The sequence below is a fragment of the Pelobates fuscus genome, chromosome 8 (genome assembly GCF_036172605.1).
Source record: "Pelobates fuscus isolate aPelFus1 chromosome 8, aPelFus1.pri, whole genome shotgun sequence".
Taxonomy (NCBI): Eukaryota; Metazoa; Chordata; class Amphibia; order Anura; family Pelobatidae; genus Pelobates; species Pelobates fuscus.
Genome location: NC_086324.1, coordinates 34,980,578 through 34,999,398, shown reverse-complemented (window position 1 = coordinate 34,999,398; position 18,821 = coordinate 34,980,578). Strand labels below are relative to the sequence as shown.

Here is an 18,821-nt window from a genome sequence, read left to right as displayed (position 1 = left end):
ATGCTTGCCTCTGCCTCCTTGTATATCTGCTCTCAGCATCTCTTTCTCTCCCAGTAAATGGAGATCACAAGGAGAAATCCGGATATTCCCTCTCCCAGCACAATACACTGGCTGTGATAAATAGAGGTGGCTGTGTGTGTGAGATGCTATGTGTGTGTGTGCATTCTGTCACTGTGCCTGGCTAGCAGGAGGAAGTGCTTAGACCATGCATACCCCAGGCAGTGGGGAGAGGGGCTGGGACATGGGAGTGACCACAGGACATTCATCAGACGCCAGCCTGATGATTCTAGCAGTCCAACCCCCACGTACAAGGAAAACAAGATTGCGACCCTGCTGAGGGTTTTATGCCAGAAACACAAATTAAAACTTCAACCTTTTTTTTTTTCTGATTTCTCCTTTTTCTCCATTTCTGACAGTATTTTTCCTGCAAGAAACTGGCAGCATTAAAAAATATATATTAATAATAATAAAAAGAGAGAGAGAGAGGGCTCTACATTCTAAAGAGCAAGTACCCCCTTCGTTCTGTTCCAGCATGTGCAGAACTATCTGTTTATAGAGAATGAACTGATGCCTTCACTTCGAGCGATCATCCATTCATCAGCAAACACAGGCAATCGATGCTACTGTAACCTATCGGCAGGCAGTGTCACCCGGCCAGGTAAGTGCTGACTTCAGAGCTGCTACTGTGTTTTTTTTTGTTTGTTTGTTTTTTAATTGTGGGAACTGGGTAACTTAGCCATGAGATCTTAAGATCTAAAAAAAAAAAATCCACCGGGTGATTTCTACTAATATTGCTTAATTATGGGGAGCTGTGAAAATAAACTGTGTGGGTGATGATACAATGTATTTTACACACACATGTATCATTGCAGTATTTTTTGTCTCTGATTATCCATTCCCTGTGCCTTACAGCATGAGTTAGCAATAGCTTTATCCATTTATTTCTGTCTACAGCCATAGACTTTCAGCAACTTTCATTATCAAATGTATATTTTTTTATTTTTATTTTTTTATTATTTTTTTTTTTTGTACATGTTAAAATATATTTTTTAAAAATGTATTTTATTTAAAGTGCCATTTGAGATGGGGCCTTATCTTGACATAACTTTAGTTTTAAGTAGGTCAAAAGTCCAATCTGGATCATTGCATAGAAAGTTATTGGCAGAGATCTGGATTCTGACACTGTGCTGGGATTTGATGCAGTTTTTTTTAAAAAAATAATAATTAGCCAAAGCTGGCAGTATCTATGAAGGGGGTAAACAAACATTGTGGTGGGTGTTTTGCTGTCTGGGATCAGGGGAGAAAGAGGTATAATTTAATCTAGTGATTGTATTACTAGTCTCCCTGGAGCTCTCGTTAGTTTCAATGGACGTGAAATTGACATAGACTTGCATTGCATGTGTCCCCCCCCCCCCCCCCTTCCAACCTCCCCCTTTCTCTCTCTTCTTCTGTGATCTGAGATCTTTTTTGTTGATGTTGCTTTCCCTCTTAATTATATGCATGTAGGTTAAATGAATACCTGACGAAAGGGCCCACGTTTCAAGAGAGTGACATTTGATAACTAAGAGGAAAAGTGGCTCTAATGAAAATCAACCATTGGAATTCCTGCTTGTGAAAAATCTCATTCTGCCTTTTTTTTGTGTTCTGCCGGCGAGAAATGCTCAGTAGCAGTGTTTATGGTATGTCAATTTTAAAATCTGCTTCACATGTTCTTAGTAAAATAATGACACTTTAATAGTATGGGGGGCAGAGGGGGAGCAATCATGCATGTCTTTATACAGACACACTGTGAATGTTACTTAGTTATTTCAAGTACTTTTAGACAAGAGTATTTCTTGATTTTAGTTTAATTTATATCATGTATATAGTTATGTTTATTTGGCAAGCTTAAAGATGCACAAATATGTAACAATATTATTGTATAGAAAATGTGAAACTTTACTTTTGATGGGGCTAGTTAATAATTTTTTTATTTAGCATGCCATGGACTTGAATGTGCAAAACTGGAGTAATCAGTAATACTTAATATTTTTTTAAATTTCCTCTGTTTTCTAATTTTTGATTGGGCTTACTAGTGTCAGGATAATTGCTGAAATCCCGTAATCCAAAAATAGTTGCTTATTGATTGCTTACTGTTTTGGTTGCAAAGGTTATTTTAAATGGTGGTGTCTTTCTTTTTGATGTTTCCTTTAGCACTTTTTAATTGTTGTTTATAAGACTATTGCAACTGACTTTTTTTAACCTTTCTTCCTTTCTCACTCCCTATTCTCCACCCAAAGGTCAGCAGAGCTAGAGTAGAGGATTTAAAGAGATTTTTGTTTTAGTATTTTTACAGCATTCAGCATTGTGAGAAAAAAAAATAGCAACTAAAAACTATGTAAAAATAATAATACACTATACAGTAAACAGCAAGCTATTAAAGAGATTATGAATCAGGTTCAGGATGGGAAGTGAGTCAATTATTTAATGAGTGTTTGTTGTTTTTCTAGTGATTACAAAATAAAGGAAAATAAGATAAAATCATGGCAGCTCTATAGAAACATTATTAATTTTTTTATTAGTTTTTTTTGTTAATTCATAAGAGGATATTAATACACACTTGATTGCCTTTTGCATTTGTTACTTGTTGACTTGGATTGATCAATAAGTAGACTATTTATTTTGCATGCACATAATCTGCACAGGGGAAATGTTTTGTAGAGAGCAAACCTTTTTCCCGGAGCTGTTGAAGCGAATTTGATTGCCAGATGGGATAAGCTGTAATATATATTCAGAGCAGATTGGGCTTGGGTTGCTGATGAGGAGGCTATCACATTTAGGAATTTGAAATTAAGAAGGGGACACTGTACAAGGAGCCAGAATTGAGTGGTTTGATATGCGGTGGCCTGGAAAAATAAACATCCCTACTTGTTTGTGTATATAACACTTAGGCTCTGAATTTGCAACCAGTTGTTTAGCAATTTTAGCTTTACTTAATTTTGAAAGCATTTTTAACCTATATACCATATTCATTTGAAAATTTGGCCTGATCACGAAAATATATATCACCGTATGTATGTGTTTATCAATATAAATATATACACACACACACACACACACACACACACAAACACATATATTAAGAAAACATAAAAGTTTCCCTGGGGTAACTGTGGCTGCTAAATGCAATGCAGTTCTGGTATATTGTTTTGAGCTGAAAATCTGGCAATTGGGAACTAACACTTTTGCCTGCTCTGCTGTTGCAAATTAAAAGTGTGTTGTGGTCAGGAAATGAAAGCTACAGTGTGTCTTTTGAACAAGTCGTTTATCAAGAGAAACATCTATCAAGCTGAGACTTGTCACATTGATCCTTTAAAATTTGGCTCTAATGTGGACACTGCTTTGATGTTTTAATCCTAAATTTATAAAACAAGTTAAGAAAACACAATAAGGAATCCATGTGATATGTTTAAAAAAAAAAACCTGGGAAAAAAAGCATGCAACTATAAGCATCCTGTGATTTACAACACACAAGGCAAAGAGTAAAATTTAGATGTTTAATAGCATTTTCAAAGTATAAGGCTTGTCTGTCCTGAGAGTACAGATCCCAAATTTAATCTGGGCATAGGATGTGTTTGTGTACATTGTTTCAGTGTTTGTTTACATTCATGTCATGTTTTTTGTTCAGTGATTTACGCCATGTGATAAGTTTAGACTTTCTTGTGTGTTTTTATGTGCATAGTGAAAAAATATACTGAACATTTTTTATTAAGCTGCCAATTATTATGCATTTGCTTTTTCTCTAACATTTTTGGTACGAATGTGAACAGTTATTCAGAATAGCATTTTTTTTTATACAATGAGAGGGGGTTTTGAGTAAATTAAAGAGTTTTATGACAAAACTGCATTTTAGATTGAAATATTAGTGCTGCCCGTAAAATAGCTAATTCAGAAGTCATTTATCAAATGGTGAGCACTGACATAAATTAAAACCACATTTTGTACTGTTTTCACTGAAAACACATAAACTTGTTACTTATTCCTGTTTGCCATGGCTTCCAGAATACATTGCTTTGCAGCGAACCACAAGATTTATATAAGCCTTTTTTTTCCAGCCAAAATATATTTGCATATATTTTTTATTTTTTTCAATTTACATCTGTGATATTTTTTTTTCAAAGCATCATATATTTTTTTTTTTTATCCATATATTTTTTGAAAATAAATATGTTCACTAAATAATCAGGAAAACAAAACAATATATTTAATTCCATCATGTTCCTGTTGTATGTTCTTTGGCCTTTCAAATGACATCCTATAGAGTCTATCCACTAAACAGTAAGGTGTGATGAGCTGACAGTTGACTTGCAGAAGCCAGACCACAAAAGCAGTGGCAGTGTCGCCAATTATCGCCAACTTAGTTGATATCGAAATATATTCCAATTCATTTTTTTAGTCAAAATGTTTGCAAGTTGGCTCTTAATTTGCTTCGATGCACTTTAGGTAATAAGCATTCTAATTGTGTTCTATTTTAGAAATCTCTCTAAAAGAAATCACGTGTTAAAAAAAAAAATCATAAAACGTTTACATTTTCAAATCTACATCCTCTTTCTAAACATTAACTGTACAGTTGATATATAGCTGCTAGCTATTTACAGCTATTACTAGCAATTTCATAATAATATATAATTTAAGTCATCTTCAGTTGAGATTTATGTATAAAGTAATTTACAACTTAAGCCTTTAAGTCATTTTGCATTATATAATGCTTGTGGTCAATACAGTGCATGTCTCCATCTATACAAAGTCAGTTTAATTCACAAGTAATGTCTTACAGTACATTACGATATAATCGATGGGTGCATTTTTTTTTACCTATCTACTAAGATGCTACCTTGGTTAAACTTATAATCTAAAAATGACTATTATATCTTACAGTTTTTGCATTTACGTTGCCTTTAATAAATATAGTCTTGTTATGATACCTATGGCATTCTTTAAATATAAATTTTAAGACATGCTATATATGTTTTGTTTTGAGATGACATTTGAATTTATTTTATCCATCTCCTTTGATACATGTTATATAGTGTTTATGTTTAAGTATTCTTGGTAAACTGACAATACTTGGTATTAATGATTAAAACAGTCATACATTTTTCTTCTTCTCGATTAGTTAGATGTTCCAGAATTTTTCTTGTCTTTACTAATTTTTGTAACTAGTGAACTCATTTTGACCACAACCCTAGCTAGGGACCTGCATGTGTTTGTATTTTAAATTTAGTGGAAGAAAAAAAGCTGGTCTGTCAGATTCAATTAGCGCTATGTGTTCATGCCAAGCTGGAGAAAATGATTGATCTTGCCGCATTTCTAATCAACAATTAATCAGCTAATCAAAATAGGCCAGAAATTGTCTTAATGATATAACTCAACTTGTTGTTATTTTTACTTTTGGCTGTTTGTTCACACATTCATTTCTAATCTTTAACCATTTGAATGCTGTAGACATCATTTTGCCATTCATCGAGTTAAAATTCGAGATAACAGTCTGTTCCTTTGCTTTTTTCCTTTGTTAAGGAGGAGTTAAGCATAAACTTTGCATAGCATTCCCTGAGAGACCTGTCTTAGATTGCCTTACTTTTTGGCAGTAAAATGTTAACTTATTTGCTGCCAGAATAGTTAGCAACAACTTTATTGGCGGATTATTGAATAATATCTAGGATTATATCACAATTTATTGATTTCAGAGGGGGCTAAAAGGGAAGGACTGCTGCTAAAGAACGGCAATCTTTGTTAGAGACTTTGGGAAGGCATCATAGCCCAATAGACTTCTGATTAGCAGTAGTTAAATAATTAATAGATCTGTAATCTTTTCCCTGAGTCACTGACAAACTCTTAAAATGGATCTGCAAAGGAGACTTTCTCCAGTGCATGAAATAATGAAAGCCTGTTCAGAAAGCCATTTCTCATGGTGTGAGTCCTCCAATTTACAGCAGATTAAGACATTTTAGGTCTGTCTTGACAATTAGGGAGGTTTGGTTTTATGCTTTTGCAGCTGAACCGGCCTGCTAAATGGTATCGCAGATTTAAACACCTCTCTGCCAGACGTATTCGTAGATCAGGGTTTCGCTAATCCTTTTGCAAATGGCAAGACTTAAAGGGTTAATAAAGATTGTGGGGGTAAACAAATCATTGCTAATTAGGAAAGATCATCAACGGGTTAAGGACATATTCTAGAATCTATAAATTGTAAATGCAAACCGATAAGCTGCTACCTTGTACCAAGTAGCTAGCAAACAGCTTGCTGAATGACCAAATGCATGCAAATTAATCACATAGATTACTCTTTAATGCATGGAGCATGCATATTACAAAAAATAACAGTATGCAACAGACATATTCATATATTTTGAATGCAATAAAATATGAAGCATAGTTTTGTGCAAACTGAACTGTGTCTGAATGTATGTTTTATATATATACACACGTATTATGGCATTCCCAATTCTTACAGCATTTTTCTTTTTCACAGAAATTTGTGAATATCATATTTATTTATTTTTTATACGTTTAAGTAGTACATTATTTCAAAAGATAGGATCACTGCATTAAGTCAGCTATTTTAACAATGCATATAAAAGAGGCAAGTCCTTGCCCCCATATCACTTTGTAAATTATATGGATATAATTTTATAAAATTGTCAACATGCCGGATTGTGTAAAAATAGATGAAAAATGCATTATTCTGTTTTTGTATGCATATATATTTTTTTCTAAATATCTGTTTTTATTTTAGAGGACCTAGCTCAATAATTCTTTTCACAATTGGTAAAAGAAAGTATTTTTAATCTACTTTATTTACTTATAAAATGCTTGTCCTAATAGAGCATGAGCCTAATTTCCTGCAATTAGAACACGCTAATACGAAAATGTTTGGTAATTACTGCAGCATGAACATGCAATCTGCTGGCAGAGACTCTGAATTCACATCTCCAAATAGCTGTGAATATTAACTTGATGCACAGCGAGACACACACTGCTTATAATTCTTTGTTTTTGTTTTTTGTTTAACAAAAGAGGAATTTTTTTTTTTTTTTTTGACACTCCACTCTATAAAAGAATCATTCTGAAGCACAGGACTTGACACAGAATTCTGATGATTGAATTCTTTAGAGCCAACATGTTTACAATTCATAGATTTTAACTCTCTCTTGAGTAGCAACTTTTAGCACAAAAGGGTTATTTGTGAGACTTGTTTGAAACTGTTAGAATTTCACATTTTACTTTATTTAACATCACACTCGATATACAATGAAATATTATCTGTCTGTGAACCTTCTCTTCCAAAGCAAAGGTATTGCAGTTGAGGACATTTGCAAAAACAAAGTGTGAGTCTTTCTTTTTAAAATTGTTTTGAAAAGCTGACAGCACAATTAACCTTTTTTTAACGAGTGATTTTGTAAGCTAAGATCAGATGAAAAAAAAAATATATACATATATATATTTTTTTTTTAATCTATTTTGTTATGGTCGATCCTCCTCCATCCTTACGTATTTAAAATGCAGTTTATGTATTTTTAAATAAATGTTAAGGTTTTGCTCAAAATAGACCGCAAAGGGCATCAGTTTTCCTCATTGTGTACAGTGGCTGCAATGAAACTTGCACTGAATATTTTATAAGGAAAATACTTTTGCACGATACCTGTTAGTGGAGAGGAGGTTAAATGGTGTCACTTGCAAAAGATCTTGAATGGCTTTATTTAACCCCCATCCAGGCAAACCTGAGACTATATTCCATAATAAAATATTCACAAATCACTTTCCTATAGAGAAGAACAACTACAGATAATAGATAGCAGTGCTCCGATCCTAAATATAGATTTCTCTTAGAATCAGTTGACGATCAAGTGTGATTTTTCTTACCTGCTTTAAAATCTGTAGATTGCATCATGTAAAACACAGTATTTATTTACATCATTACTAACGAGTAGCTTTTTGTTTCAGATGCAATCAGTTAAATGTTTTTTTCTTTATATTTTTATTATTTAATATGGCAATCCGTGTGTGTTCAGCAAAGTGAACGTATGCCCCCAATTTCTTGTTTAAGAGGTTACATCTATGTAATAGTTTTGACTCCATTCTGATACATCTTGGTCTATTTAAAGATATATTTTATGTTGACTTATAAGGCTGATCAAACAGGGGCCAAGCTATGTTGTCTCTGAAAACTTTTTTCTTGACTTATGTCCGTAGGACTGATACAAATGCACTGGTTTTGCCCAGAACGGAAGATGATTTTAAATGGACTTACATCTCCTCACTGGTGGCAGGAAGTCGAACTATGTTTTATACCGCATTCCTTTTTTCAGATTGTTATTCCTAAAGAGAATATTTTCTGAAATCTATTTCCTGTAAAACAACGGCTGTTATAAGCTGTTGGTCATTAAAAGCTGGTGGTCAGGGGCCCTCATCTCGCTATCTTATCTCGGACTTTTAATGTGGATTGCTAATACTATTTAAACATGGCTGTCAAACTGCAGCTCCCCAGATGTTGCTGTCACAGCTATAGCTTGGAAGAGAATTATGAGATTTGTAGTAAAAAAAAAAACAAAAAAACTTTTAGGCGGGGGTTGGAGGGTGAAGCAGTTTAATAACCCTTATTTGAGTACTATGTAAAGTACTGTGTATGTTGTCGGTACTGCCTTATTAATGCTACTATGTTTATAATATTAAGCTCAGTGGTTTTGCCTTTGACACTTTAAATTGTCCTCTTTTAAATGCACTTGACTGATCGTTGTTTCGCTTGGCATATATTGTATTTCTATCTACTTGAAAGGATTTAGACATCTTCTCTATTGACAGTGATGCAATATACTTCTGTGCAATGAGCACATGAGAGGAATGGGAGTTGGGTGTTTTGTACATAGAATATGCAGGAATGTACAGATGATCAGAATCTTTACCTTAGCTCTAGCTACTAAAAAAAGGGGCAACGTCTATCCTTAAAGTGATTAGTAGGAAGAAGTATATACGTAATACTTATCAGATGTTGTGGACTACATCTCCTATAATGCTCTTACAGCCATATTGCTAGCAAAGCATCGTGGGCGACGTAGTCCACCCCTGCTATACACTTTTGTTATATGAACAAGAGGTAGCTTTTGTTGCCTGTTGCATGTAATGACAAAACTTCTCACCCTCAATGATCTCACCATTTTGTCTTGGTTTCAGCTCATCATGGGTTTGAGTTGAAGTATTCACTTCAGTCAGAGTACATACAATGATTCTTGAGCTCTTTAAAAACTCAAGGTCTGAAGTCTCGTCACCGGTTTAGGATTTTTATAGTTAGCATTTAATAAGACTATTAATTCAGTGTATGACTGCGCATTGTTGTATTAGCCTGAAAATTCAATGTGTCTGCTCTCTTCAAGGATTGGAGTTCACTACTCTTGCCAGATAGATCAGTAGGTTTCTAAGCTTCATACTGAACATGTTTGTCTACTACCTTTTACTTTGTTGCTCACCCAGACTTTAGGCTGGCTGAGCTTTGTGAGATACCCTATCTGTAAAGAGCTGCGTTGCCAAACTTAACTAGTCCTGGTCTAAGTGTATAAATGCATTGTCTTCCTTCTAACATTGTTAAATGCAATTGTCTCCAATCTCTGTAACTGTATAGAGTATCCATATATTACTAGTAATATATTGTATATCATCCTTTTTTTAGGAGATAATTTTTCCTTATTAGAATCTTGTAAATATAATCGTCTTTTTTGTTCATACAAAGCAGTGCTTTTTGTCTTTGTCTTCTTGTTATTTTTCAAATTTCAGATTTTTACCTTCAAAATTTCAATCCCTAAGCCCATAGTCCTCGTAAACTTGCTTTTCAAGCCTCTCCTTTTATATTGGTGTCTTCTACAGGGTGAACTTGAGAAACTTCATGGAAATTTCATTCCGAGACATCTTTCCGAAAAACGTAAAATAAATGGACAAATGCTAATTGCCCGTGTGAGAATTAAACCCAGTGTCTTAGTGTTATAAATTTCTTGTCACATAAACCATATAAATAATCTAAATATGGGGTTGCAGAGAGACCACCACATCATCCTATTCCATTTTTACCTGTTGAACAACTATACTTTTGTTTCTCTTAGACTAGAACTTTTTAAGATCCATCTAATCCTGTTTCATTGATATCTAAACACGTTATGTTAACAAATACATGTGGGTTTGTTTAATTTGGATACTCTGCAGTGCTGCGCAATATATAGAAGCATCTTACGAAATAATAATACATTCACATACATGTAAATACAGTGTAAGTGTTAACTGTATTGTGTAGTCTAGTGCACCTTATAGTAGAAGGCACATCTGTTTCAAAATTCCATTCTTTTTTACATGTATAACATATAATGTGGCAAGCTCATGTTAACCCCGTGTGAGCAAATAATTGCATAGCTCGTGTAATGTAAAGGTTTAAACTAACGCATAATAATTCTAATTAGGAATACTATATAACGTCGTACATGACAGAAATCGAATGGCATAGGTCATTCCACTTGAAAGTTTCCAGCAAAGATGACGGACTTTCATTGCCCAATGTCGTCTATTTATTGAAATATGTCATTACGATGTCTTCTGTATGCCCTTTATAATCAGTAGCAATAAGTAAACCCTCGTCCTTTGGTTGGTGAACGCTACAGTCGTAAGCTTTCCAAGTAAATCTGAGTTTGTATTATTGTTGTTTTTGTTTTGTTTTTGCTCAGCAACTTAACAGGCTGTTGATATCAGAGTATTTAAATCAAAACACAAATTATCTACCAGTGGTCCAACAAGACTATATCTGAATGCACTTGTAGGTTCACCATTTATTTTCAAAAGCTATTTTTGACATCACTCAAGGATGGCTCTACTATGAACAGCCAAATCAAAAGATCTCAGAAACGTAACTAGATTCTTTTATGTCCTTTGGAAACCCAGATGCTCACAAGATTGTTTCAGTGAACAGAAATAATCCAGCCTACATTTAATCTTCTGTTGCTATATGCTGTGTGTAGGAATGTGAGAAAAATCCTTCATAACAGAACGCTTGTACTTCTGAATGGCAATATCATCACAATCAATGTAGCACACATCTAATCATCCACTGGATATCTTTTCATTTGCAACCAAGAAAAATGAATAAGTGAATGAATTAAATAATTAAATAACACATTTGATATCGCTGGTAAAATAATTACCTAGAGCGTATTACTGATTGTAATTTGAAATCTGTTTTTTTAAATATATAAATTATGACTACTTTAAAGGTATGACAAATATTGTGTGTTCTAGAGAATATTTAAATGATTAGATCTAAGCATTTGTTCCTGTGACAAAGATTTAATCGTTGGGTTTAATGACTCTTGAAAGATTAAAAGTAAATTGTAAGTGGAAATGTGGATAGGACCTGCATTTACTTTATACGGTTAACGAGACATGTTTCAAAATATTACGCACTTTGATTTTTAATGGGCTGAGCAATCAAAGGGTTAACTGCCTGTTTCTGATCTTCGTATGGTGTATATTTAAGTGTTAACTCATCAAAACGCGTTTGAGAAGTTACATTTCTGGTATATGTGTGAATATTACTCCAGAGCAGACACACAGTATTTTTTTTTTGTCTACTGACACAAATTAGTCTTGAAAGCTATAAACTATTGGTCAGTCTTGCATGTACACTTTTAAAATACATACATACATACATATATATTACATCCACTTAAGTACAGAAAATACAAATAAAATAACAGGTGGTTTAAATGCCAGAAGGCAAGTTAAAAGAAGTTCTTTTTTTTTTTTTAGTTCTGAAATCCTTTCTCCACTACAATGAGGCAATTAACAGCAAAAATCTCAGTAGGAAAAATTCCAGCCTCAGGCTGTTTTGTTGATAGAAACAATTTGGCTCTTTAGTCAGAAATTGTGAACAATTTTCTTCCTTTGTATTTGTTTTTTAAGTTTGGCTGCCATGAGAAAGAAAAATAAACATTTTCAGTTTGCAGAAGTTTTTGTTTGTCAGTTTAGGGATAGAGTGATAGGTGCGCACATCTTAACATTTATTGCTGGGCTTATTTCCAGAGCCAACCGCTCATTTTTTAAAATTTAAATAAAGAAGTAAAAATTAAATGTTTTTATGGCTCATCCTTCAAAGGGAAGGCATAGGTGAATTACACATTTTTTTGCACAAATCTGTGCAAGTAGTTTGTTTTTTGAGAATTCAATGTCTCCATGACAACCGCAATCTTTGAATTATTTGTACAATGTGTACCTTATCTCTTGTGATAACACTGTTCTGTAAACTGATCTGTGTAGAATGTTCATCAAAGAAAGATTTTGTTTGACTTATGATGGATCTGTAATTTGTTTTAGGGTAGGAACAAAGAGTACCAGTTAAAATGTGCCATGTTTAGAAATAGAAGATCTGTCACAACAGCTTGCTTTTGTAGAAAACAATTCTCATCATCCCGTGTAGTTGACTATAGTTTATATTAGCAGATGTTCTATGGATTCCTACCTCCTACTACCCACACTCAGACATGGCACAGTGCTTTGCAAGTTTGACTTAAACTAACAGCTGATTGGATGAGAAAACATCAACTATTAATGACTGCGGCTATTCAGTGTAGGTTGTGTAGTCTGATGAATCTCTGCATGCCTAGTTATGTCACACAAATTGGTCAGTTGTTAAATTGACAGACATTGCCAACATTTGATTTATTAATTTAGTATTTATTTAAATGTTCTTTAATTGTTATCTATTTCTAGCCAAAAACGTGATCTACCATATAAACACCCCCAATTTTTTAAATCTGACTCTGGACAGTGGACTTTAAAGTCTACATGTGTACACTAACATATATCACTAATTTGGGATCCAGTCCAAATGCATCACTAGCTCCAGCCAAAGGGGACAAATCCACCCAGGAAGGGGGTGTCTCAGAACAAATTACAGACAGGTCAGCCTGTCAATCATCTAAGGCCAGCCCAGGAATGCACATCAGGCTGTCTGCCAATCATATAAGCAGTGCTCCTTGCAGGTAATAGTGCCCTGAACATGTCACAAGCATGTCTATGCTACGTGCTATGATTGTTGGGGACAGTCCACTGGTGTCCCCAAAACCGGGACCCATAAATCGGGACTGTCCAACCAGAATTGGGATGGTCCAGTGGTCCAGTTCTGTGACATTTTATTTCTCTGCATTTCTCTGCATGTGGTCAAAGTGCACCAAATTTACAGAAAGCTGCAAACCTTTGGGTTAAAATTACACTCCCCATTTCGGCAAGTCACTGAAGGAATTTCTATTGCTAACATTTCTTGGCTCAGTTAAAATTAGATGCATTAGACTTACAGCAAATGTTTAATTACATTACAGCAAGAAAACTATTTATCAAATTCTCATTGATTTATTTATCCAGATGATCCTAATTTCTCAAGTGAGAGATTTTGGTTTGGCTAACCAGTCACAATTTGTGGAATATTGTATGAAATCATTGATCTTCTGGTGTGCATATAAAACAAAAATAAAAATAGACTTAATCAAAAAACATGCAGGTGGGTGACTCAATCAGGGGTTGTTCCCTTCTGTTCATTGAATCAACTTTTTTAATACATGGCTGAAATGTTGTAGCTCTGGTGTTCTTTTTAATTCTCCACATTTCTATTTTTTAAATTCCTGATCCCTAATGTACGCTTACCTTGAACCACCACAGCAGACACGGCTAATTAAGGAGGTAAATAAATATGTTAAAGGCACTACTGTTTCTTCGACAATTAACACATGCCAAAAGTGTTTGTGTTTTTTTTTTATTAAATTTTATATGATATTCATACACATTATGAAATGACAATGGTGCCTAAATTGTAGCTGTGAATGTTGCAGTAGATTTAATAGACAATTGTGATCAGAGGTTATGTTCAGTAAATACTGGCATTGATGAGCCCTGTGTGTATAGGCTGTTGGCATATTTCTAGTTTGGATTTCTTCATAATGTTAGCTGGGTTCATTAATGATTAAATGGCTTACAAGTGGTTTCAGGAAATATTTATATATATATATATTTTTTTTTTTTCAAAATATAATGTAGTGGCTGAGTTTTGTATGCTGGTAGTGCTATTCCACATTAGCTATACTTATAAATATTATTTATTGAACTTAAAAGTCCATTTATTTCTTTCACAAGCATTAGATGGAATATAAAGGTTTATGCAAAGGCAGCTGAAACGGTAAGGAAGATATTCTTATACACTTCTTCCCAGACTATCTTTCCTGGCAAGCAACTGTCTCTCCATTAGGTTTTACACACTGCATACTATGTAACTAATCATAAAAGTCTTTCTAGCAGTAGGTTTATAATAATGGATTAATACACATAAATAAGCCTTGGATGCACACTTCCACTACTCTTGGTCAGCAGCATTGGCTATAATATTCATCAGCTCAAAAGCTTTGATAATAATTACCTACACATTGTTCAATGTCACTTTGTACATTTTATAACAGAAGTAATTCTATCCATTGCAGTGGTACTAACATTCTGTGTTATTTAAAGGGACACTCCAGTGCCAGGAAAACAAATCGTTTTCCTGGCCCTGCAGGTCCCCTCTCCCTCCCACCCCCCATCCCATGTTGCTGAAGGGGTTAGAACTCATTCAGTGACATACCTGAGACCAGCGCTGATGTCTCTCTGCGCTGGTTTAGGGTCCGCCCACGCTCCTCCCCTGCCGACGTCATCCGGCAGGGGAGACCTATTGCAAAGGATTGCAAAGGATTCTGGGTGGATATATGCAAATTAGTGTTATTTAATTGTATATAGAGATTTGGTATAGTGCTCAAGTACTTTTCTATTTTGTTTAGATCTTCTTAATAATAAAATATTGTCCAGTACTTCTTCAAATTCAGAAGAAACTTTACAGGGTGGGCCAAAATTGAGAGTATGATTTGGCAGGTAAAAATGTTAGCCTTGGGAGATTCATCATGGGTAATTTCATGAAGGAACAACAAGTAAAAATAGTGAAATTGTATTTTCAAAATGGCAGGCACATTATTTTGACGCAGAGAGAAAATCGGTTGGGGCTATTCCCATAGAGCCAGGGCCACAATGATACTCCTGAGACAGCTGTTCGTCGAGTGGATAATCTAAAGGAACACTATAGTCACCTAAATTACTTTAGCTAAATAAAGCAGTTTTAGTGTATAGATCATTCCCCTGCTATTTCACTGCTCAATTCACTGTCATTTAGGAGTTAAATCACTTTGTTTCTGTTTATGCAGCCCTAGCCACAGGCTCTGATTGACAGAGCCTGCATGGGAAGAAAAACTGGTTTCACTTTCAAACAGATGTAATTTACCTTAAATCATTGTATCTCAATCTCTAAATTGAACTTTAATCACATACAGGAGGCTCTTGCAGGGTCTAGCAAGCTATTAACATAGCAGGGGATAAGAAAATCTTAATTAAACTGAACTTGCAATAAAGAAAGCCTAAATAGGGCTCTCTTTACAGGAAGTGTTTATGGAAGGCTGTGCAAGTCATATGCAGGGAGGTGTGACTAGGGTTCATAAACAAAGGGATTTAACTCCTAAATGGCAGAGGATTGAGCAGTGAGGCTGCAGGGGCATGTTCTATACACCAAAACTGCTTCATTAAGCTAAAGTTGTTCAGGTGACTGTAGTGTAGTGTAGAAATTCCCAGATTAATTGGCCACCACGTTTGCCTAACCTTTTATAAGATGTAAAGGCAAACTCAGTTATCTAGTGTTTTTTTTTTGTTTTGTTTTGGTTTTTTTTTGCGTGAAGATAGATACTGAAGATACACTCTGAAATATAAGGTCAGAAAAGCAAAAAGAAAATAAATGTAAATGTAAATTTCTCATGACCCAAATCAATTGAAAGCACAGCGAAATAACTTATGAGCTATTATCAGTGTGAATTATATAGTGCCGACATATTCCTCAGTTCTTAAGAGTATTAGATTCTGTTTTAAGAGATACACATATCCCTTGTAATTAAATAGTATTTTTCCTATAGACCCATGAGAACTGTTATTCATTTACTGCAGTGAAATTTGTCTCTGGTAACAGAATCCAGCTTTGATTTGATGGTTTTAGTATTATCAGATGTGGGCGAAAAATTGCATACACCCTAACAGCCCTGGCAATACTATGCTCTAAGACCTATGGCTCACATTTGCTTACTTCAGTTACATTGGCCAAACTATCTTTATGCCTTAGGTCTGGTCCGCCCCCCATGAAGTCATCAATAGTGATGTTTGCGCAGCCAATCCAATGCACTAGGTCACAGGGAGCATGTGCAGCTATCCACAAGCCAATGAGAAACCTTTATTTTTAATAGCACTAAAAGCTAATAACCCCTGGCTGTATGGTGAACAGCTGAGAGATGTCATAAATGGGTTTTTAAAAGTGCCAATTTCTCTTATATGTGCTTCATTAATAAAATAAGACAAAGAAACATGCTGTTAACCCCTAATACATTTTGGTGTCTTCCTTCAAATCCTGTTTTTATATAAAACAACTGGATTTTTAAAATTGAGCTGAATTACTTTTACTGGTGGTTACAAAAAACGGACTGCCAACACATTGTCATCATCTGACTCTATTAGACTGTGTGATGTTTTAGGAAGGAAGACTGTAATGAGTCACCTTTTAAATGCACGTTATTGTCTGTAGAGGTATTTTATTGGCTTGTGGAGGAAACATCTGAAAGTTGTTGTTTTTTCTAGGTTAATTAGCCTTGAAATGCATATTTGACTGTTCGGCTGAGGGCAAACATTTCCCCCCATAATTTCACTGTAGTGTCCCAATTATGACATGTAAGTGAAACTGATCACACAATGCAAAGTCCTGCCTTTTCGTGACCTTTCAGAATAGTTTCTCTAAATGATTGCCCTAAGCATCTGACAGTAAGGAGAATGCCTCAAGCAAGAGAACCTCAAGTGTGCCTGCTGCGTTTGACATTACCTCCATGTAAATATTGTAGTAGTGTCCAAACAAACTGAACATTGAATTGTGTATTTCTATCTTCATTGTGTATTGCCTGACAGTACAGGGAAAATATCTATTTATGTTTTGAATTTTATATTGTTTTTTTATAAATTGTTTTTTAATGTTCTTTTTCAAAAAGACATGGAATTGATCCAAAAGGCTTCTTTGTTAGTAAGTTGCAAAGGCATGTTAGTAACCATAACCACTACAGCTCATTGTAAAGGATATAGGGTAGTGATTCTCTCTATATTCTGTCAAACTATTTTTTGGGTGGTTTTTCAAAAATTTGGGACTCTTCCAGGTGCTTAACCAGGCAGCTGCTTGGATGATGTGGAAGATTCGATTCCGCATTATGCGTCCTTAGTCATCCAACCTTAGACTGCAATAATATGCTGTGAACATTGACTATCTTTTATAGATGATGTTTGCATTCATTTCACATGTTTTAGAAATGTATCTATATCAAGATGATACAGCTATCTTTCTTACTCCAGCAAATATTTAAATGCTGCCAAATTAAAAATAAATTCTGCTTGAGGGATTCAAATTTCTACGTAATGCGATTATTTAGTAGCTATATTTATACAGCTATATGTCAACTCACTGTTACTACAGCAAAACAAAACTCAATTTCAACATGTAAAAACTATTAAGGGAAGTGCTTGGAAATGTTGTTAGGAGGCTAAGTGTGGAATTTATGAGTTAAAGTGAATGATTCCTTGTTAACAGACAAATATTGGAGAGGGAATAATGTTTGCTCCCAAGGTGCGTAAAACAAATCAAGGAATCTTTTTTTTTTCTTATGAAGGAATTAAATGTGCATTCGAAACATTATATATATTTTGTAGAACAAAGTAAACTTGCACCTATGTCCTTTATTTTTTTAATCTTCTGTTTTTGTTTCCTGATTGTACAAAGGCATACAATACTTACCCATAATCATTTAAAGATGAGGAGGGCTGTAAAATCTGTTTCCAATAATAACAGTTATGTGAATCGGTTAAACTGTCTGTTGGAGTCATGTAGACTTTTAAGAGCCAGATGTAATAATTTGTATTTATAGAGTGTCAATGATCACAAGGTGTCTGGTTCTTTGGTGGCTAACAATTGTAGCATGCCGTTGAAGGAATCCTGGCCATAATTGCAAGTATAGCTCAAGATCTTCTTTCTCTGAATCATTGTTCAATCTTTTGGGATTTGTATTACTTAATTTTGTACAAGGTTATTTTGGTTTTCTATGTCAGTTATTTGTATAATTACATATTATTTATGTCATACCTTGAAATGTGTTACTTTTTAATTTTATGGACAATCATTTTAAGGGTATACTCACTAATGTTTGAGCTGACTGAACTTGAGTTGATTGACTTGACAAAGGCTCAGGGGAGCAAAAACTGATTTTATTTTTATTCAAAGAAACCTCCAGGTTTGACCAGGCTACTTTTCACTACAAGGATTGAGTTCCAACTAGTTTTGCATCAGTTTTTCAATCAGTTAAAATAGAAAGTTGACTCTTCAATAACGGCAAATAAGGTGCAAACAAATTTTTTGTGAGTTACTCACTTTGATCAGCTATAAACTTAGCCAGGATTGCAATTACAACTATAGGAAGTTTACTGTTCTTTAAGCACCCAAATGTGGCCTCATGGCTCTGTGATATGTGAGGTTTTTTTTTGTTTTGTTTTTAAAGCAAAGCATGCTACTTGTCTCCTCTTTTGGTTCGCTTTGACACAACGTAGACTCTTTACTTTAAAGTAGAATCTATGGGTCCATTTCCTCAGTCTCTCTTCTTCAGTGTTAAAAA

General features: G+C 34.4%; 1 protein-coding gene across 3 annotated transcripts in view; it reads left to right on the top strand.

The window, feature by feature from the left end:
- Positions 1-236: 236 nt before the first annotated feature.
- The window catches only part of FIGN (fidgetin, microtubule severing factor), a 138,674-nt gene continuing 120,089 nt past the window's right edge, over positions 237-18,821 (top strand). For 2 of the 3 annotated variants that reach the window (XM_063429679.1, XM_063429678.1), the window contains exons 1-2: positions 237-658; positions 1,507-1,679. In XM_063429679.1, coding sequence (XP_063285749.1) covers positions 1,658-1,679 — 22 coding nt within the window. In that variant the 5' untranslated portion in view covers positions 237-658; positions 1,507-1,657. Of the gene's footprint in view, positions 659-1,506; positions 1,680-12,608; positions 12,638-18,821 lie in introns of those variants that run through there. The other variant, XM_063429680.1, reaches the window with a different exon arrangement.